Raw genomic sequence first — 18,311 nt, 5'->3', positions numbered from 1 at the left:
GACTTTTTTTTCCCCCTGTTTGACAAGAATGGACTTTTCTGTCTTTATTAAGGCACAATATTAATCATTGCTTTTTAACAATTCAGTATATCAGTGACTTGCTGCAGGAGATTTGTCCTAAGACCTTCTGAGCTCTGCCACCTTAACATAATGGTTCTAAGATATTGGTATCTCAGGATTTGTTTAATGACTAACAGTCATTTTTGTAAAAAAAAATTCTAAGGCAAGATTGCCTTAAATATTTTTACATGGAAAAAAATTTTTTTTCTGCTTTACTGTCTTGAGTAATATCTTTTGTTTTACTTGTAGATTTGATGGTCCTCGAAGATTTGAGGATTTAGGGTCAAGGTGTGAAGGACCGAGACCCAAAGGGCCTCGTTTTGAAGGAAATCGCCCCGATGGGCCAAGACCCAGATATGAAGGTCACCCAGCAGAGGGCACTAAAAGCAAATGGGGAATGATTCCCCGGGGGCCAGCATCTCAGTTCTATATTACCCCCAATACATCCCTCAGCCCTCGACAGAGTGGACCACAGTGGAAAGGCCCCAAACCAACTTTTGGACAGCAACATCAGCAGCAACCTAAGTCACAAGCAGAACCAGGAAACAAAGAACCATTAGCAGACACCAGTAGTAACCAGCAGAAGAATTTTAAAATGCAATCAGCTACATTTCCCATTGCTGCAGATGTAAAGGATGGCAAGGCGGCTCAGTCAAATGAGAATCTAAGCGACTCTCAGCAAGAGCCACCTAAAAGCGAAGTCTCGGAAGGGCCCATAGAGCCTTCTGATTGGGACCAGGATTCTCACAGTATGGAGACTCAAATGGACAAATCCCAAGCTGTTACTCACCCTGTGCCCCTTGCAAATAAAGCTGTACCTTCTCAATCTACTTTTCCCTCAAAAACAGGGGGGATGGAGGGAGGAACAGCAGTAGCAACATCATCATCACTAACTGCAGATAATGATTTTAAACCTTTGGGTATTGGTCTGCCCCATTCAGAAAACAACCAAGATAAAGGGCTACCTCGGCCAGATAACAGAGACAATAGGTTAGAAGGCAATCAAGGCAGCAGCTCATCTTACAGAGGTCCTGGGCAAAGCAGAATGGAAGACACACGGGATAAAGGACTAGTCAGTAGAGATCGAGGCCAGGCAATCAGCCACGGCCCAGGGTTGATCAAGCAAGAAGACTTTCGTGATAAAATGATGGGTAGAAGAGAAGACAGTCGAGAGAAGATGAGCAGAGGAGAAGGCAGCCGGGACAGAGGGCTGGTGAGGCCGGGAAGCAGTCGGGAGAAAGTGCCAGGTGGTCTGCAAGGCAGCCAGGACAGAGGTAGAGCTGGCAGCCGAGAAAGGGGACCACCCCGGAGGGCTGGCAGTCAGGAGAGAGGACCCCCTCGAAGACCTGGGAGTAGAGAGAGAGTGCCACCCCGGAGAGCTGGGAGCAGGGAGAGGGGACTGCCTCGAGGGCCTGGTGGTCGGGAGAGGGGACTGGGAAGACCAGAATTTGGTCGTGACAGAGGTCCATTTAGACCAGAACCAGGAGACGGTGGGGAAAAAATGTATCCATATCACCGAGATGAGCCTCCTAGGGCTCCTTGGAACCATGGAGAAGAGAGAGGGCACGAAGAGTTCCCATTAGATGGTAGAAATGCTCCAATGGAACGAGAAAGACTTGATGATTGGGATAGAGAGAGATACTGGAGAGAATGTGAACATGACTATCAAGATGATACTCTAGATCCGTATAACAGAGAGGACAGGTTTTCAGCCCCATCTCGATCTCATGATGGGGATAGACGAGGCCCATGGTGGGATGACTGGGAGAGAGATCAGGATATGGACGAGGACTACAACAGGGAAATGGACAGGGACATGGACAGGGATGTGGACCGCATCGGAAGACCCGTGGATATGTATGATAGAAATTTGGATAATGAGTGGGACAGAGATTATGGGAGACCACTGGATGAACAAGAATCGCAGTTTCGTGAACGAGATATTCCGTCTCTTCCACCTTTACCACCCCTCCCACCTCTCCCACCTATGGATAGATACCGGGATGATAGATGGAGAGAAGAAAGAAACCGAGACCATGGGTATGATCAAGATTTCCGTGATAGGGGTGAGTTGAGGATCCGAGAGTATCCAGAAAGACGAGATATCTGGCGGGAAAAGCGAGATTATATTCCTGACAGAATGGACTGGGAAAGAGAACGATTGTCAGACAGATGGTACCCATCTGATGTGGATAGACATTCCCCCATGGCGGAACATATGCCTTCACATCATTCTTCTGAAATGATGGGGTCGGATGCAAACTTAGACTCTGACCAAGGCCTTGGAGGGGTAATGGTTCTCAGTCAGAGGCAGCATGAAATCATTCTGAAAGCTGCACAAGAACTGAAAATGCTTCGGTAAGTTGACTACTTAAGATCATTTCTTCTAGAACAAGCCACATGCATACTTCTCTTTTTAAAACGATGATGTGATATATTTGAATGGAATCATTTTAAGTTTTTAACCACATAATTTTAATTTTAATTTCTAGTCATTGTTGTTTTAGGGTAGGATGGCTGTTTAGGAACTGTGTTAATTATAAACTTATGTCCTGAAAAATGAAAATTTGGTAGCCATTCTTGACTTTTATAGATATGTTGCTGACATGTCATACCTGTGATTATGTCAAGTTCAGACTTCAACTTTCCAGTACTCTGGGTTTCACAGAGCTCGTATGTAAAATCCTTTATTCCCCCTCTTTGTTACTAGATCTGATAGACTTCATATTTACTAATCTTTGGTATAACTTTGGAAAGTGTTGGAAGGATTTATATTTTTCTCTTTTGAAGCTAAGAATGGTTTACCTGGAAGCAGCCTCAGATTTGTCTAACTATTGATTCTTCCTTTTGGGAATGTTTGATCTTTCATTATAACCAGAAGCAGCTATCTCTGCTTGAGGTTGTTACTTGTTTCTATATAAGCAAATATTTTCTTTGTGAAATGGAGAATAGAATTTAGATTTCTTGACTTACAATCACCTATGTATATAGGTATCTACATAACACTTCCCATTAGTAGCCGTAATAATAAAGGTTAACATTGATTGCACATTTGCTATATACCAGGGACTGTACTAAGTGCTTTGTATGTATTGATTTATGTAATCCTTAGGAGTCACTGACAGATTACAATGAGAAATTACTTTTTGAATAATTTCTTATGAATTAGCAAATTTTTTGCAAAAATAAATTAATGGTTAGTTTTTTATATATTCCAGTATATTGTTTCTTTCATTTTTTCAATTCTGGTCTATATTTGTAGATTATGACAATTAAATTATAGCTGAAGCTTTATAACTGGGAAAGTATGATGAGGAAAAATACATATAAAATGAAAGATCAGATGCCTCAGGCAACACAACAAATTTCTGTGGTCTACAGAAGATACACTTTAAGGGATTTAACTTTTCCAGATTGCTCATGAAGATGTAGAAAGCATGTTATGGAACACTTAGCTACTACTATTTTCACTTTTAAATTATGGATATCTTTAACACCTACTCTGTGCTGGCACTGTGCTGATAATTTACTGTGTTATCGTCTCAATCTTCGTATTTCAAATCCTTATCTTAAAGGACTGCAAAGATAAGTAGTAGTATTCTCGCTTCACTAAGACTCAAGAGAGTACCACTTGGCTACTAGAATTGGTAAACCTAGAATTTGAAGTCTGTCCAACTCTAAAGTCTTTTTTCTTTAAGGAGAACACTAAGCTGATTGATGTTACTCAGCTACCAAGGTTTCTTCCCTTTTTGAAATTTCCTTTTCATCCATTATTGCTTTGTATAGAAATGCTGGATAAAAGTTACTTCATCATTCCTTTTAAAAAGCTCTTTCTAGGCCACATAATTAAACAAAATATGTGAAATGATGGGTAATAATGGTCACAGTTGAATACACGTCAGCCATATTGTGTCAGGAAAGTCACAATATGAGTTACATGAGGCAGAAAGTAATCTTTTTCTTACACTTGACCCTTTGTGTTCACTTGGGTCATTACACTTTGCAGAATGGTAGGAAGAAAATTGTAAAAGGTCTGAAGAGGTTGTGGTACATGTTGTTATGTGTTGATTGTGGATGTAAGACAAAGTGAAAGGAATTTGACCAGCCATTTAAAGAGAATCTTGAAGAGTTACATAATTACTCTTTAGGAACATGAAGTGTTGTTTTTAAAGGTTTAGGCTACCCATTGTTCTCACCATATACAAGAGGGGCCTTAAACTAAAATGCCCACCAGAACCAGACAGGTAACTAAAATGAGTGAAAGTGGGCCAGTTTAACTCTACTGAGTGTGAGGATTGTAGCAAAGCGCTTCATCTAAGGCTGGCAGCCGCTGCTCCACTGAGTGATTGCTGGCATGTGGGAGTGTAGGCCCAGTGTTTCCTAATTGCAAGTTTGAATTTATATTGAAAAGTATGTATTTTTTTGCTTTGTAAATAGTGTCAACTAGCACAGATTTTTTAAATTGATAATGAAAGCCAAATTGTAAAAAGCCTTTTTGTGTGTTCATATATATCCAAGTACATTTGGCCCACGTGCCACCATTTTTCAACCACTTATCTAAAGACTACTGAATGAAAAAAAATCAGCAAGAGATTTTGGTTGGATAAATGAAAAACATGACAAGTAGGTGAGATACTAAAACAGACTGAAGAGGCAGGTTCTAGAATCGATCCTTTCTAGATCTTCATAACTTATCATTATTTATAGGTTGTAGATGTCTGATAAGTTAGCTCGTAAAGACAAAAAAGTATTACCCTGGAGATGTTTTATGAGTACTCTATAGAGAGTTTGAAACAAGGTGTTTAGTTTCCTTTTTTGTTTTTCAATATTAATTATAGTTACTTAGGAACGGAAAACACATGCCTTAAATACAATGGCAATTTTATTTGTTTACAGAGAACAGAAAGAACAGCTTCAAAAGATGAAAGACTATGGGTCTGAGCCTCAAATGCCTGACCATCTGCCACCCCAGGATTCAAGATTACAGAATACACCTTCAAGACCTGGATTGTATCCGGTACGGGAAAATAATGTACTCAGAAAAATGAAATGGTTCTCACTTTGTATGTTTGTATGTCGTTTGATTTTTTGTTGTTGTTGTTTTACAATAAGTATAATTTTCCTCTGTAAAAAATGAAAATTCTGGAAAAGTGAAAAACGCTAATGGTAATGAACCTTTGAGAATCTTAGGAGTATGGTCGGAAGTGTGACAGAAATGCTTTCCCCTTACAGTTTAAGTACACCAAGCACATCAGAACTACGTATATGGCTCTGTGTTCAGAAAACTATAAAATTTTCTTGGTGATCCTTTTTGTTCAGATAGTCCTATTTTTCATCTGGACTATGCAAGGATTCCCTGTGAGCCCTGCTCATGTGAGCTTCCTAGCCTCCCTACCTGTTCAAACTCCTAGTCTTAGCTAAGGAAAGGGATAGAACATCATGCCCCAATTCAGGCAGTGAAGTTATGTTAAAGAGTCACGTGATTAAGTTCTCTGCCAGAACCCTTATGGTCCTGTATTTCGATTGTCTGTTTTCTTGTCTGTCTTGCCTTCTGTCTTATTTTGCCTATTCTTCATAAGGATAGGAACTATGTCTTTTATCTTTGTATTTCTTAGCAAACAGTAGAAGCTCTAGATTATAAATCCACATTTCTGCTTTATTTACTTGATAAATCATAAACATTTTAATGTTTTGCTACATGCTTTATATTTTTGATGTGTAATAGTTTATTAAAACTATTCTGTTTCTGTTAGACCTTTGTTTCTAATCTTTTACTCTTATTAATGTAATGTTAATGAATGTCTTTATATCAAATTCATAATAGTTTTAGTATTTCTTTATTGAAGTATAGTTGGTTTACAGTGTTGTGTTAATTTCTGCTGTATAGCAAAGTGATTCATATATCTATGTATGTCTGTGTGTGTATATATGTGTACTTATACATATGTGCATTTTAAGATGTTCTCCATGCTGCGGTTTGTCTCAGGATATTGGCTAGTATCCTCTGAGCTGTGCAGTAGTGCCTTGTTGTTTGCCCATTCTGTGTATAAGCTCACATCTGCATTCTTTTTTTCTACAAACCACAATGCATTATGCTTCAAATTCTTATTTTAGGTATCTTCTTAAAAGTACTTTTAAATTCCTAAAGATCCTTTAGGAATCCTTTTAATGACTAAAGAACAAGGACATTTTTAATGATTCCTGTAATGTAGTCAACAGCTCTCTAAAGCTGTGTTGTAGCCTTAGAAGCATCAGCTACTTAATATTTTTGGTAGATTGAATAGTTTAATAAAATGTTACAATATATTTGGTAGTTTTGATAATTAGTGAACATGACTATTTTCCAGTATTTGTTAATTACATTTCTTGTAAAAAAAAATCCTATTTTTGTTATCTATTTGACTCTTCAGGTTTTTCTTATGAATTTATGGTATAGATATTAATCCTTTCTAATGTAAATACTGTAGGGGTGTTTTGCTTTTCACAAATGTATGTGTTGCTATCACTGGGTACTATGAAGAAAACACTTTTTACTTATAGTCCAAAGAGTTCCTAAGATACGCACAACATGTCTGGACAGCTGTGCTCCAGATACAGTAGCTTTGCCATACAAAGGCATTTTCTAACACAGTTTAAAGTGCCGTAATCTAAAATTTATCTTTAGGTAGTAGTCATTTGTCTTTAACTCTAGCCTGTATTGGCCTCTTGATAAATGACATTCCTAACATTAGCCAAAATGTAATTTTGCTACTCAAAAAGTTTGTTTTTAAAGCCTAGCCTGTGTATGAGTAAATATGTAAGTAATGTGCATTATTGACTTTCCAAGGCCTGAAGTAACCGTCAGTGTGTTTGTCAATAGAACAAACAAGGCAGAAACACAGAAATAAATGGATAAAGAGTATTCAAATCAGAGATTACTTGCAAAGATTAAAATAAAATTTGACAATTGGATTTCAGTATTAAGTAGATAGGACCTATCTTCCCAGAGATTCTACTATTTCCGTAATACACATTTCAGTTGACATCCGGTGCTTGTCAGAGAGAATACTCAATGTCCGTTTGGTTTCTTTGTTTTGTCATTTCCCGTCACTGATGTCATGTGTTGCCACAGACAGCTATTGTCAACCAGATGAACTGGATAGAAGTGAGGGACCTAGCTAGAATTTGTTTCTCTCACTGGAAGTTCACTATTTTTGTGGAGGAGATAGGTCACTAGAGTGGAGAGAGAGTTTATAGCAGAGATTCTTTTTTTTTTTTTTTTTTTAGCAGAGATTCTTAAACGAAGTGGTGAACGTGAGATCGAGGCCAGGCAATCAGCCACGGCCCAGGGTTGGTCAAGCAAGAAGACTTTCGTGATAAAATGATGGGTAGGAGAGAAGATGAGCAGAGGAGAAGGCAGCCGGGACAGAGGGAGGGAGGAGGTGATAGTTTTGAGGGCAGTTTTTTTGGTCCCTTTTTTAAACCAACCTAATTGAGGTATAATTTACATACATCTAATTTGTCCATTTTTAAGTGTGTAATTCAGTGATATTTAGTAAATTTACTAAGTTGTGCAGCCATCACCATAATCCAGTTGTGTAACATTTTCATCACCCCAGTAAGGTCCCTTGTGCTAGTTTGCAGTTAATCCTCATTCCTACCCCAGGTCCCAGGCGACAGCTAATCTACATTTTCCAAAGTGGCTACACCATTTTACTTTCTAACTGTAAGTCCTAAGTGTCTTCGTGTTTCTTTATATCCTCGCCATCATTTGTTATTGCTGGTTTTATCAATTATAGCCATTCTATTGGGTATGAAATGGTACTTTATTGTGGTTTTAATTTGCATTTCTTTAATGACTAATGATGTTAAGCGTATTTTCATGGGGTATTGGCCATTCATACATCTTCTTTGGAAGAATATATGCAAATCTTATGGCCATATTTTTTGATTGTCTTTTAAAAGATTTTTATATTCTCAATATAAGTCCTTTATCAGATATGTGATTTGCATATATTGTCTCCCTGATGGTGTATTTTAAAGTACAGAAAGTTTTGAAGTTTGAATAAGTTCAGTGTAGTGAGAACCAGGTTTCTACTGATACGTGAACATATGATGGTATGCTCATTCATTAAGCCATTTACCCTCTTCTCCAGCCTCCAGGGTCCTACAGACCACCGCCTCCTATGGGTAAGCCACCAGGATCAATTGTAAGACCGCCTGCCCCACCAGCAAGATCATCTGTTCCTGTGACCAGGCCACCTATCCCAATACCGCCACCACCACCCCCTCCTCCTCCTCCACCACCGCCTCCTCCAGTGATAAAGCCACAAACTTCAGCTGTGGAACAAGAACGCTGGGATGAAGATTCTTTCTATGGCCTCTGGGATACAAATGATGAGCAGGGACTGAATTCGGAATTTAAATCTGAACCTGCAGCAATTCCATCTGCTCCAGTGTTACCACCCCCACCTGTTCACCCTTCCATCCCTCCTCCTGGCCCAATGCCTATGGGTATGCCACCCATGTCCAAACCACCACCAGTGCAGCAGACTGTTGATTATGGCCATGGCCGAGGTAGGTAAAAATGGCAGACTTGTACTTAGGATTCTAGAGGAATTGTCAGCTTCAACTTTGGCTTCCTTAAGCTTCACTCTTACTGTGTTTTTATCCTTATTTTTGTTTACCAGACATATCCACTAATAAAGTTGAACAGATACCCTATGGAGAAAGAATAACTCTGCGTCCAGATCCACTACCTGAAAGATCAACTTTTGAAACAGGTAGAGGTCTCAGGGAGATCAGTATTTTTAAACCTTTTTGGACCTATTTATCATATGATTTTCCTTTTGGTAAGATTATCTGGGCCTCCCTTTAATATAGCTAAAGGATTCATACGTTGAATATAGGGCAGCAGTTTATACTAGTTCTAAATTTAGATTTGTATTTTTCTGCTTTTATTTCAGGAAAAAAGGGATGTAGTTCTTAGCTTTAAATTAATTGTTTTTGCAGAGCATGCAGGCCAACGAGATCGTTACGACAGAGACAGAGATCGTGAGCCTTATTTTGATCGTCAAAGCAATGTCATGGCAGATCATCGAGATTTCAAAAGGGATCGGGAGACCCATAGAGATCGAGACCGGGATCGTGGTGTTATTGACTATGACCGGGATCGATTTGACAGAGAACGCAGACCTAGAGATGATAGGTATGCCGTGAAAACTATCTTTGCTGGGTGTGCAAATTACCATATACTTAAGTTCAGCCAAAGTCAGTGTAGTTAAGGGAAATTTAGTAAATGATGTATTTTTCTCATGCATGTGTGTGTATAATTTGGAGAGGGAAGAGTACCAATTTTCAGGAGACTTCGATTCTTGAGTTTTGCAAGCTTGACTTTCAGAGAGTTAAATGGGAGATGGAGAAAGGAAAGAGTATTGTCAACAGAGTTGTAATCATTGCTTAGTTAATAGGCAGACAATTAATTTTTGCTGTTTGTGAGCTCTGGCTGTGTGCATGCAAGGCAGATCTAAATGGAAAAGCAAAATAAAAATATAAATATTGACTATGAATGGTAACTACCCATAGAGAAAATTGGGCATATAATGGTGTTGCATTATAAGAGACCGCCATATGTTTTTTATTTACCAAAGCACTTCCTGTCAAACTTTGTAGGACTCAGTCATATCGAGACAAAAAAGAGCATTCCTCATCCAGAAGAGGAGGGTTTGATAGGCCTTCCTATGATCGCAAGTCTGACCGACCAGCCTATGAAGGACCGTCCATGTTTGGAGGTAGATTAGTGCCTAACTAACTATAAAGATGCTGAGAATTGAAAACTACAGGAGATGCTTTTGATTGTAGCTCTGGGTTTAAACTTTCAGAGTGAAATACACTCACAGATTTCTCAGAGATGGCAACATTATCACCAAAAAGAGTCATATGAAATAAAATGTAAATCTCCTTTTTTACATTATTAAAGAAATTTTGGAAGACAGAAACAAAATCACTTATAATCCTACCACCTACCTACCGTACCACAGCCATTGTAATTTTGTATATTTCCTCTCATTCTCTCTTCACATACATATTAATGAAGTTGTAAACAAAGTCTGCATACAGTTTCTTTATTGTGCTTGTTCTCATTGATACTATACTGTATATAATTTTCTGTATGTAAATCTATTATATTAATGGCTCTATGATAGTTCATCAAGTGAATAAGATGTAAGACTCTTATTTTTGAACACTTAGATTGCTTTTAGTTTTTCACTGTTATAAATTAGACTTAAATAAACTAGCAATTCATACCTATTTTATGTGAATAAGTTTTCCTAAGCTGGTGACTCGTTCTCATATATATTAACATATATATATATATATATATATTAGGAGGAGTGGAGAGCATTAAAATTTTAAATAATTACTATATAAATAGTAATCTTGTTCAACCGCTGGCATCCTAGGAGAACGAAGAAGTTACCCAGAGGAGCGAATGCCCCTGCCAGCTCCTTCAATAAGCCACCAGCCACCTCCAGCTCCACGGGTTGAGAAGAAACCTGAGTCTAAGAACGTGGATGATATTTTGAAACCACCTGGCCGAGAGAGCAGACCTGAGAGAGTGAGTCCTGTGGGGTTGACTAGTTTTATTGCAAATCAGAAGCTGATAAGAGATCTTTTTAGTATCCTGAACAGAACTTCTGTACTTTTCTGTGACATGGTATTTTATTTTTAATTTTTAAAAACTTATTTTATTGTAGTATAGTTGATATGCAAGGTTGTATTAACTTCTTCTGTATAGCAAAGTGATTCAGTTACATGTATAGATACATATTTTCATATGCTTTTCCATAGTTTAATCACAGGATATTGAACATAGTCCTCTGTGCTATACAATAGGACCTTATTGTTGTCTGCTGCTGCTAAGTCACTTCAGTCGTGTCCGACTCCATGCGACCCCATAGACAGCAGCCCACCAGGCTCCCCCATCCCTGGGATTCTCCAGGCAAGAACACTGGAGTGGGTTGCCATTCCCTTCTCCAGTGCGTGAAAGTGAAGTCGCTCAGTCATGTCTGACCCTCAGTGACCCCATGGACTGCAACCTTCCAGGCTCCTCCGTCCATGGGATTTTCCAGGCAGGAGTACTGGAGTGGGGTGCCATTGCCTTCTCCTAGTCTGTATATAATAGTTTGCATCTACTAATCCCAAACTTCAGTCTGTCCTCCCCCATTCCCCACCTTGGCAACCACAGGTCTGTTCTCTATGTATGTGTGTCTGTTTCTGTACTGTAGATAAATTCATTTGTGTCATATTTTCGATTCCACACATAAGTCATATATATAAGTCCACATATATAAGTCATATAATGATGGTATTTGTGTCTTTATCTTTCTGACTTACTTCACTTAGTAATAATCTCTAGGTCCATCCATGGCATTATTTCATGCTTTTTTATAGCTGAGTAGTGTTCCGTTGTGTGTGTGTATCTTCTTTATCCATTCATCCATCAGTGAACATTTAGGTTGTCTCCATGTGTGACATAGTATTAATATCAGATTCATGGCATCTTGCCATCTCCAAATCATCATTTTTCATAAACTGCCTATCCTTTAGAATCTAAGAAATTAGAGCTTAATTGCTTGGCAAAAAGAAAGTGTTGATTATTCTCTAATTAAAAATTTTTTTTAAAGTGTTAAATTATAGAAAATAATTAAGAAATTAATTGCACTTTGAAGAAGGGGAAAGAGGATTTGGTCTTACGGTGTGTGGAATTTAAAAGGAAGAATTAGAAGAACTTGATTAGTTTAGACTTACTTTCCTGGTGACCTCCATTTATATATATAGAGAGATACATAGATATCTATCTATCTGTCTATCTGTATATCTATATATATACACACACATTCTTACATTTACCCTGTATTGCAAAATAAATAGATTCCATTTAAATAAACTGATACTGGGATTTCTGTCAGAGGTTTGAACCATGTATGTATGTATGTCACTGTTTTAAAGTCTATTTCATCTATTATTGGTATAGTTACTCCAGCTTTCCTGTGGTTGCTGATACCTTTTTCCATCCTTTTAATTTCAATCTGTTTGTGTCTTTCAGTCTGAGATGTGTTCCTTCTAAACAGCATGTAGTTTAGATCATGTTTTTTACTTCTTAATTGGACTGCTTAAATCCATTCATGTGTCATGTTGTTACTGATGTAGATGGCTCAGGTGCCCAGTGGTTGCAGCACTTTTGACTGCTGTGGCCCAGGTTCAGTCCCTGGTTGGGGAACTGAGGTCCTGCAAGCCACACAGCAGGGCCATCAAAGAAAAAGAGATAAGGATTGCTTAATTCCATTCCTGGCTTGCTCAGCTGTATTGAAATACAGGTGGTTTTTGTGTATTGATTGTATATTGCTCCACATTGCTGAACTCATTTATTGGTTCTAATAGATTTTTAGTGGATTCCTTGGAAGTTTTCCTGTATGTGAGATGATATAATCTTGCAGATGGAGATGGTTTTACTTCTTACTTTTCAGTCTGGATGCCTCTTTTCTTGCATAGTTGTTCAGTGTTGAATCGATGTGGTGAGAGTGGGCATCCTTGTTTTATTCCTGAACTTAGAAAGAAAACTTTCAGTCTTTCACCATTAAGTACTGTGCTAGCTGTGCATTTTCGTTTGATGTCCTTTATCGAGTCGAGGAGGTTCCCTTCCATTTCTAATTTGGTAAATGTTCTTATCATGAAAGGATGTTGGATTTTGTTATACACTTTCTCTGCATTGGGAATTTTTGGTTTTTATTGTATTGATATATTATTACATTAACAGATTTTAGATATTAATTGATATCTCTGGGATAAATCCTACTTGGTTATCTTGTTTAATTCTTTTTATATGTTGCTGGATTCAATTTGGTAATATTTTGTTGTGAAGTTTTATATCCATATTCATAAGAGATACCAAATTTTCTTGTGACGTCTTTGTCTGGTTTTGGTATCAGATTATATGCTGGTTTGAAATACTGGCCTCATAAAATAAGTTGGGAATTGTTCTTTCTTATTCTATTTTTTTTTTTTTTCCTGAAAGTGTGAAGAGTTGGTATTTTTTTTTAAATGTTTGTTGGAATTCAGTGAGGAAGCCATCTGGGCCTGGGTGTTTCTTGTTGGCAGTTTTTTGACTACTAATTAGGTCTCTTCACTTGTCCTAAGTTTGTCCAGGTTATCTATTCTTCTTGAGACCATTTTAGTAGCTTGTGTCTCTCTTAAGAATTTGTCCATTTTGTCTGAGTTATCTAGTTTGTTGGTATGCGGTTTCGTAGTAGTCCTTTATAACCCTTTTAAAATTTTTGTAAGGATGGCACTCATGTCCTCTCTTTTTTTCTGATTCTAGTAATTTGAATCCTCTCTCTTTTTTCTTAGTTTAGCTAAAGGTTTGTCAATTTTGTTGCTCTTTTCAGAGAACTACCTTTTGGTTCCATTGATTTTTCTTTAATTTTCTGTTCTCTATTTTAATAACCTCTGCTCTACTATTATTTCCTTCCTTCTTGCTTTACGTTTAGTTTAGTTTGTTTAGTTTGTTAGTACTAAACGTTTGTTAGTTTAGTTTGTTCTTCCATTTTCTTATGTTGTGTCTTCATTTTTGTTAATCTCAAAGTGTTTTCTGATTTTTGTTTTGATTTCTTCTTTGATCTATTGGTTATTTAAGAGTATGGTGTTTCATTTTTACATTTTCCCAAACTTTTAAATTTCTTTCCATTGTGGCCAGGGATATGCTTTGTATTATTCCTGTCTTCTCAAATGTGTTAAGGTTTATTTCATGGCCTATGGTATGGTCTCTCCTGGAGAATATTTGGTCATTGTTAACTCTAAGATCAATTCATTGTGGAAAAAAAAACAACTAAGTAATTTTTTTTTTATTTGTGTTTCAGATTGTTGTTATAATGAGAGGATTGCCAGGCAGTGGAAAGACACATGTTGCAAAACTTATTCGAGTGAGTATGGAAAAGTGAAAGCATTACTGCTTTTGTTAGCCATTTGCCTTCTTAACAAGCAATGTGATGTTGACACAGGTATTTCCTGTTTGATCCGCTCTAGTTGGCCCAGGTGGATGCTGTCTCATTTTGATCTGCTTAGACAGATACTTTTGCCCCAGCTTGATTTGAAACCACAAGAAGATTGTGTGGTATTTAACCATAAGAAAAAACTTTGTGCACATTTATTAATTTATTCCATAAATTCTTTTTAACTTTCTTGAATATCTGATACTTAGGATAAGGAGGTAGAATTCGGAGGACCTGCACCCAGAGTTCTAAGCCTGGATGATTACTTCATCACTGAAGTAGAAAAAGAAGAAAAAGATCCAGATTCTGGAAAGAAAGTGAAAAAGAAGGTACACTATATTCCTCTCAGATTACATCCTAATTCATAAATAGTATTGAAAGCATGTTCAGAGAGAAATTATTGACTTTTTTGAACACAGACTTCAGTGCTCAGGTGTGCAGGAAAAGACGACACCTGAGAAAGAAGGAAAGTTGTCTTTATCCAAATGCTAACTAGGGAAGAGATGCAAGGTGACTCCTGCTTTTGCTAACTCTGTATCTCTTTTGTGGGGAATCTTAGGTAATGGAATATGAATATGAAGCTGAGATGGAGGAAACCTACCGTACCAGCATGTTCAAAACTTTCAAAAAGACTCTGGATGATGGCTTTTTCCCTTTCATCATCCTGGACGCCATCAATGACAGAGTTAGACATTTCGACCAGTTTTGGAGTGCAGCAAAAACCAAGGGATTTGAGGTATAGATTTAAAGAACTTTAGAGTATTTTGTGTTATCATGTAAGTCTTGCATTTGTTTGCTTAATCATTGTTCATTTCTTCTTAGGTGTATTTGGCTGAAATGAGTGCAGATAACCAGACTTGTGGCAAGAGGAATATTCATGGACGAAAGCTTAAAGAAATAAATAAGGTGATCATTATTATTATTATTATTTTTTAAGAAAACATAGAGGGCATGCATGGTCTCTTGGTCTTTCTTTGAGTAGCTTCCAGAGATAACTTGAGCTCCTGAATCTCTCAATTAGATGGCTGATCACTGGGAAGCTGCACCTCGTCATATGATGCGTCTGGACATTCGTTCTTTGTTGCAGGATGCCGCTATTGAAGAGGTGAGTGTCCTTTGGCTCGAAAGCAGTGCAGAAGCCACCTTTTTCTCCACCATTTTTACTTTGAAAAAATTTTTAATTACAGAAAAGCTGCATGATTAGTATAAGAATACCTGCATGACTTTCATTGAGATTCACTGATTGTTAACATTTTGTCACGTTTTTCTCTATTAGATTTCTTCTGTTTTTTCTTGTTGTTACTGTTACTACTATTCCTATTACTGTGAAACCATTTGAGCGTAAAAATGCAGACCTCATAAACCCTTTATCCCCTAAGTATTTCAGAAGATACCTCCCAAAAGCAAGGGCATTCTCTTACAGAAGTAGAAATCTCAGTTATCAAATTAAAAAAATTTAACATTTGATAAGATCCCATATTGGTGCTGCTGCTGCTAAGTCGCTTCAGTCGTGTCCGACTCTGTGCGACCCCATAGATGGCAGCCCACCAGGCTCCGCCATCCCTGGGATTCTCCAGGCAAGAACACTGAAGTGGGTTGCCATTTCCTTCTCCAATGTATGAAAGTGAAAAGTGAAAGTGAAGTCGCTCAGTCATGTCCGACTCTTAGCGACCCCATGGACTGCAGCCTACCAGGCTCCTCCGTCCATGGGATTCTCCAGGCAAGAGTACTGGAGTGGGGTGCCATTGCCTTCTCCGAAGATCCCACATTAGGTAATATAAATTTCTTGAATTCTTTCATGTACAGTCCATAGTCGTATTTCACCAGTTGTTTCTGTAATGTGCTTTATAGCAGTTTCTTAAAATCCAGGATCCAATCCTTTTAATAGAAAAAATGGTTTCTCATCTATGTCACTGTCATGAAAGACAAAGAAATCTTGCAGCATATTGGTCAGTTAACTGTTCTGTTAGCTCCCATCATTGTGGGTTTGTCATGATTAGCTTTAGGTTAAACGTTAGCAGTGACGTGTTCTTAGTGCATCATATCAGGAGTCATATGATGTCAACTTATTTTATTATTGTTGATTAAAATGTTGATCCCTTGGTTTTGGTGATATCTTCAAAGTTTTCTACACTTTTCTCTTTGTAATAAGTCATCTGTAGGGAGATACTTTGAAACTGTTAATATCCTGTTCCCTGACAGATTTTCATAGATTGATAATTCTTATCTAAATCAATTATTTGTTTGGTAGAAATAAATCTTTATCATGGAAAAGGAGAGCTCTTTCTCTTTTAATCAGTTATATACCTCTGCTTTTTTGACTTCTTCCTGCGAATGAGAGTTATCGATACTCAGTGTTTCCACTGTATTTTTATGTGCTTTTGCCTCCCATGCCACTTGTCAACCCATTTCCTTCTGGCTTCTGTCCCAGCCATTCTCTAGAGACTCTCTCACCAGAGAGTTTCATGACAGTGAACAATTCTCACTTTTGTTGCATAATTTTGCTGCCACATGTGACTGTGTCCACCTTCTTGAAAACATTTTTTCTCGGCTTCTGTGAGTCTGCCCTCTCCTGATTTTCTTCTTGCATCTCAGGTCATGATGCAAGTCTCCTTTCCTGGCTTCTCTTGCTATCCAGTCCTTAAATGTTGGAATTCTTTAGGGCTATATCCCAGGCTCTGCTTTCAGTCTGCACATTCTGTGTAGATAGTCTTTCTGGTACCTTGAATTGCCTCTTATATGCCCTTAATATTAAATTGTAAATCTTGGAATGAATTTTATCAATATCTTAACAGTAATTATATCTGAGTGGAGAGGTTATGGGTGATTTTTACAATTCTACTATTATTTTCCAAATTTTGTACCAAAAGATATGTATTACTATTACCTTAAAATACCTCAAACCCAACCTATTCAATGTATAATTCATCCAAACCTGTTCCTCTTTTAATAATCTCTTATTTAGTAACGAGACCCATCAATGACTAAGTTTCTGAAACCCTGACTCTTTTACTGTCCATTATTTTTGACTCCCTTTATACCGCTGTTTGACTCTATCCCTCCATGTAGTCAGTCTATAAATTTTGTCAGTTTTATCTTATAAATACTTCTGTAGTCTATCTACTCTCCATTTGCATTGCTGCTCTTCTGGGCCAAGCTCTCCTCCGACTTCTTACTATACCCTGTCTTACATTTTGAGATTTGAATGATACCGTGTTTTATGTGATTGAAAAAATACTTACTAAAGGTTTTCAAAAGAAATCCTAGTAATCTATAGCCATTCGAAACAGATAACCATCAACTTAGATCATTATATTCAACTTCACAGGAAGTTATAAAGATAGATATCCCAGGAAAATGAAAGGCGGGAATATCATCTTGTCTGTCAGTTCTGTTTCAAAGTTTAGAAACTTTGAAATTTCCTAGTATGTAACAGTGAGTCTGTGCATCTTGCTCTGGGCAACTGTGCTCATTTCAGATCTCAGTGAGGGACTCAACATTTTCCTGAATGTTAACTCAGCCTATTTTATGTGTGATTATTGTGGTGGTGTAGGTGGAGATGGAAGATTTTGATGCAAATATTGAAGAACAGAAGGATGAAAAGAAAGATGCAGAGGAAGAGGAAAGCGAACTGGTAGGAGACAGAACAACCACTTTGAACAAAGTGTCTCTTTATTAAAATTCTTAAGGGTTTAAATTCATCTCTGTGGTCAGATTACTATTGTTGATATGCACCTTAATGGTAAAAGTTTCCAGAATCATCTTCACGGAGACTTTTGGATACTTTTTATTTTTACCCCGACCAAAGGAAAAGAACCCTCTACTGTGTTGTTAACAAGAAAATTTAAGAATGCTAAGAAACGTACCCTTGTATTCACTCAGCTATTTGTGGGTGGCTCTAGGGGAATATACTTTTTAAGAAAATCAATTACATATGAAAGAGCATTTTTACATTCCAGCAAATACATGGTACAGCCTATCCAACTTATGCATAATTGTCTCTTCTTTGCTCTAAGAGCTCATAACTGAGTTTCTATAAACTGAGGCAGAAGAACTTATTGAATGAGGAGGCAGAGGGTTGCCACTGACTCCCGGATTTGTTCTTCCGCATTTTATCCTATTAAGTGATGGGGAAAATGATTTGACTGTGTAGGCAATGCATTTTGCTTAGGCTAATTAAAGGCTTACGTAAGTGTGAATTCAGAGTTCCCGTGTACCTAC

At 37.6% G+C, this 18,311-nt stretch overlaps 1 protein-coding gene across 2 annotated transcripts in view; it reads left to right on the top strand.

The window, feature by feature from the left end:
* Positions 1-18,311, top strand: part of YLPM1 (YLP motif containing 1) — a 66,565-nt gene that overhangs the window by 33,890 nt on the left and 14,364 nt on the right. For both annotated transcript variants that reach the window (XR_011465589.1, XM_005900981.2), the window contains exons 5-17: positions 310-2,418; positions 4,957-5,077; positions 8,196-8,616; positions 8,730-8,822; positions 9,052-9,247; positions 9,712-9,830; positions 10,503-10,657; positions 13,959-14,021; positions 14,300-14,419; positions 14,650-14,826; positions 14,913-14,996; positions 15,112-15,195; positions 17,644-17,724. Coding sequence is in view for 1 of the 2 variants with exons in the window: in XM_005900981.2 (XP_005901043.2) it covers positions 310-2,418; positions 4,957-5,077; positions 8,196-8,616; positions 8,730-8,822; positions 9,052-9,247; positions 9,712-9,830; positions 10,503-10,657; positions 13,959-14,021; positions 14,300-14,419; positions 14,650-14,826; positions 14,913-14,996; positions 15,112-15,195; positions 17,644-17,724 (3,823 nt within the window). In the remaining variant the exon portion in view is untranslated. The remainder of the gene's footprint in view (positions 1-309; positions 2,419-4,956; positions 5,078-8,195; positions 8,617-8,729; positions 8,823-9,051; positions 9,248-9,711; positions 9,831-10,502; positions 10,658-13,958; positions 14,022-14,299; positions 14,420-14,649; positions 14,827-14,912; positions 14,997-15,111; positions 15,196-17,643; positions 17,725-18,311) is intronic.

This window comes from Bos mutus, chromosome 10 (assembly GCF_027580195.1).
Source record: "Bos mutus isolate GX-2022 chromosome 10, NWIPB_WYAK_1.1, whole genome shotgun sequence".
Classification (NCBI taxonomy): domain Eukaryota; kingdom Metazoa; phylum Chordata; class Mammalia; order Artiodactyla; family Bovidae; genus Bos; species Bos mutus.
The sequence above is the reverse complement of the archived record's forward strand: the minus strand, read 5'-3'. Positions and strand labels throughout refer to the sequence as shown.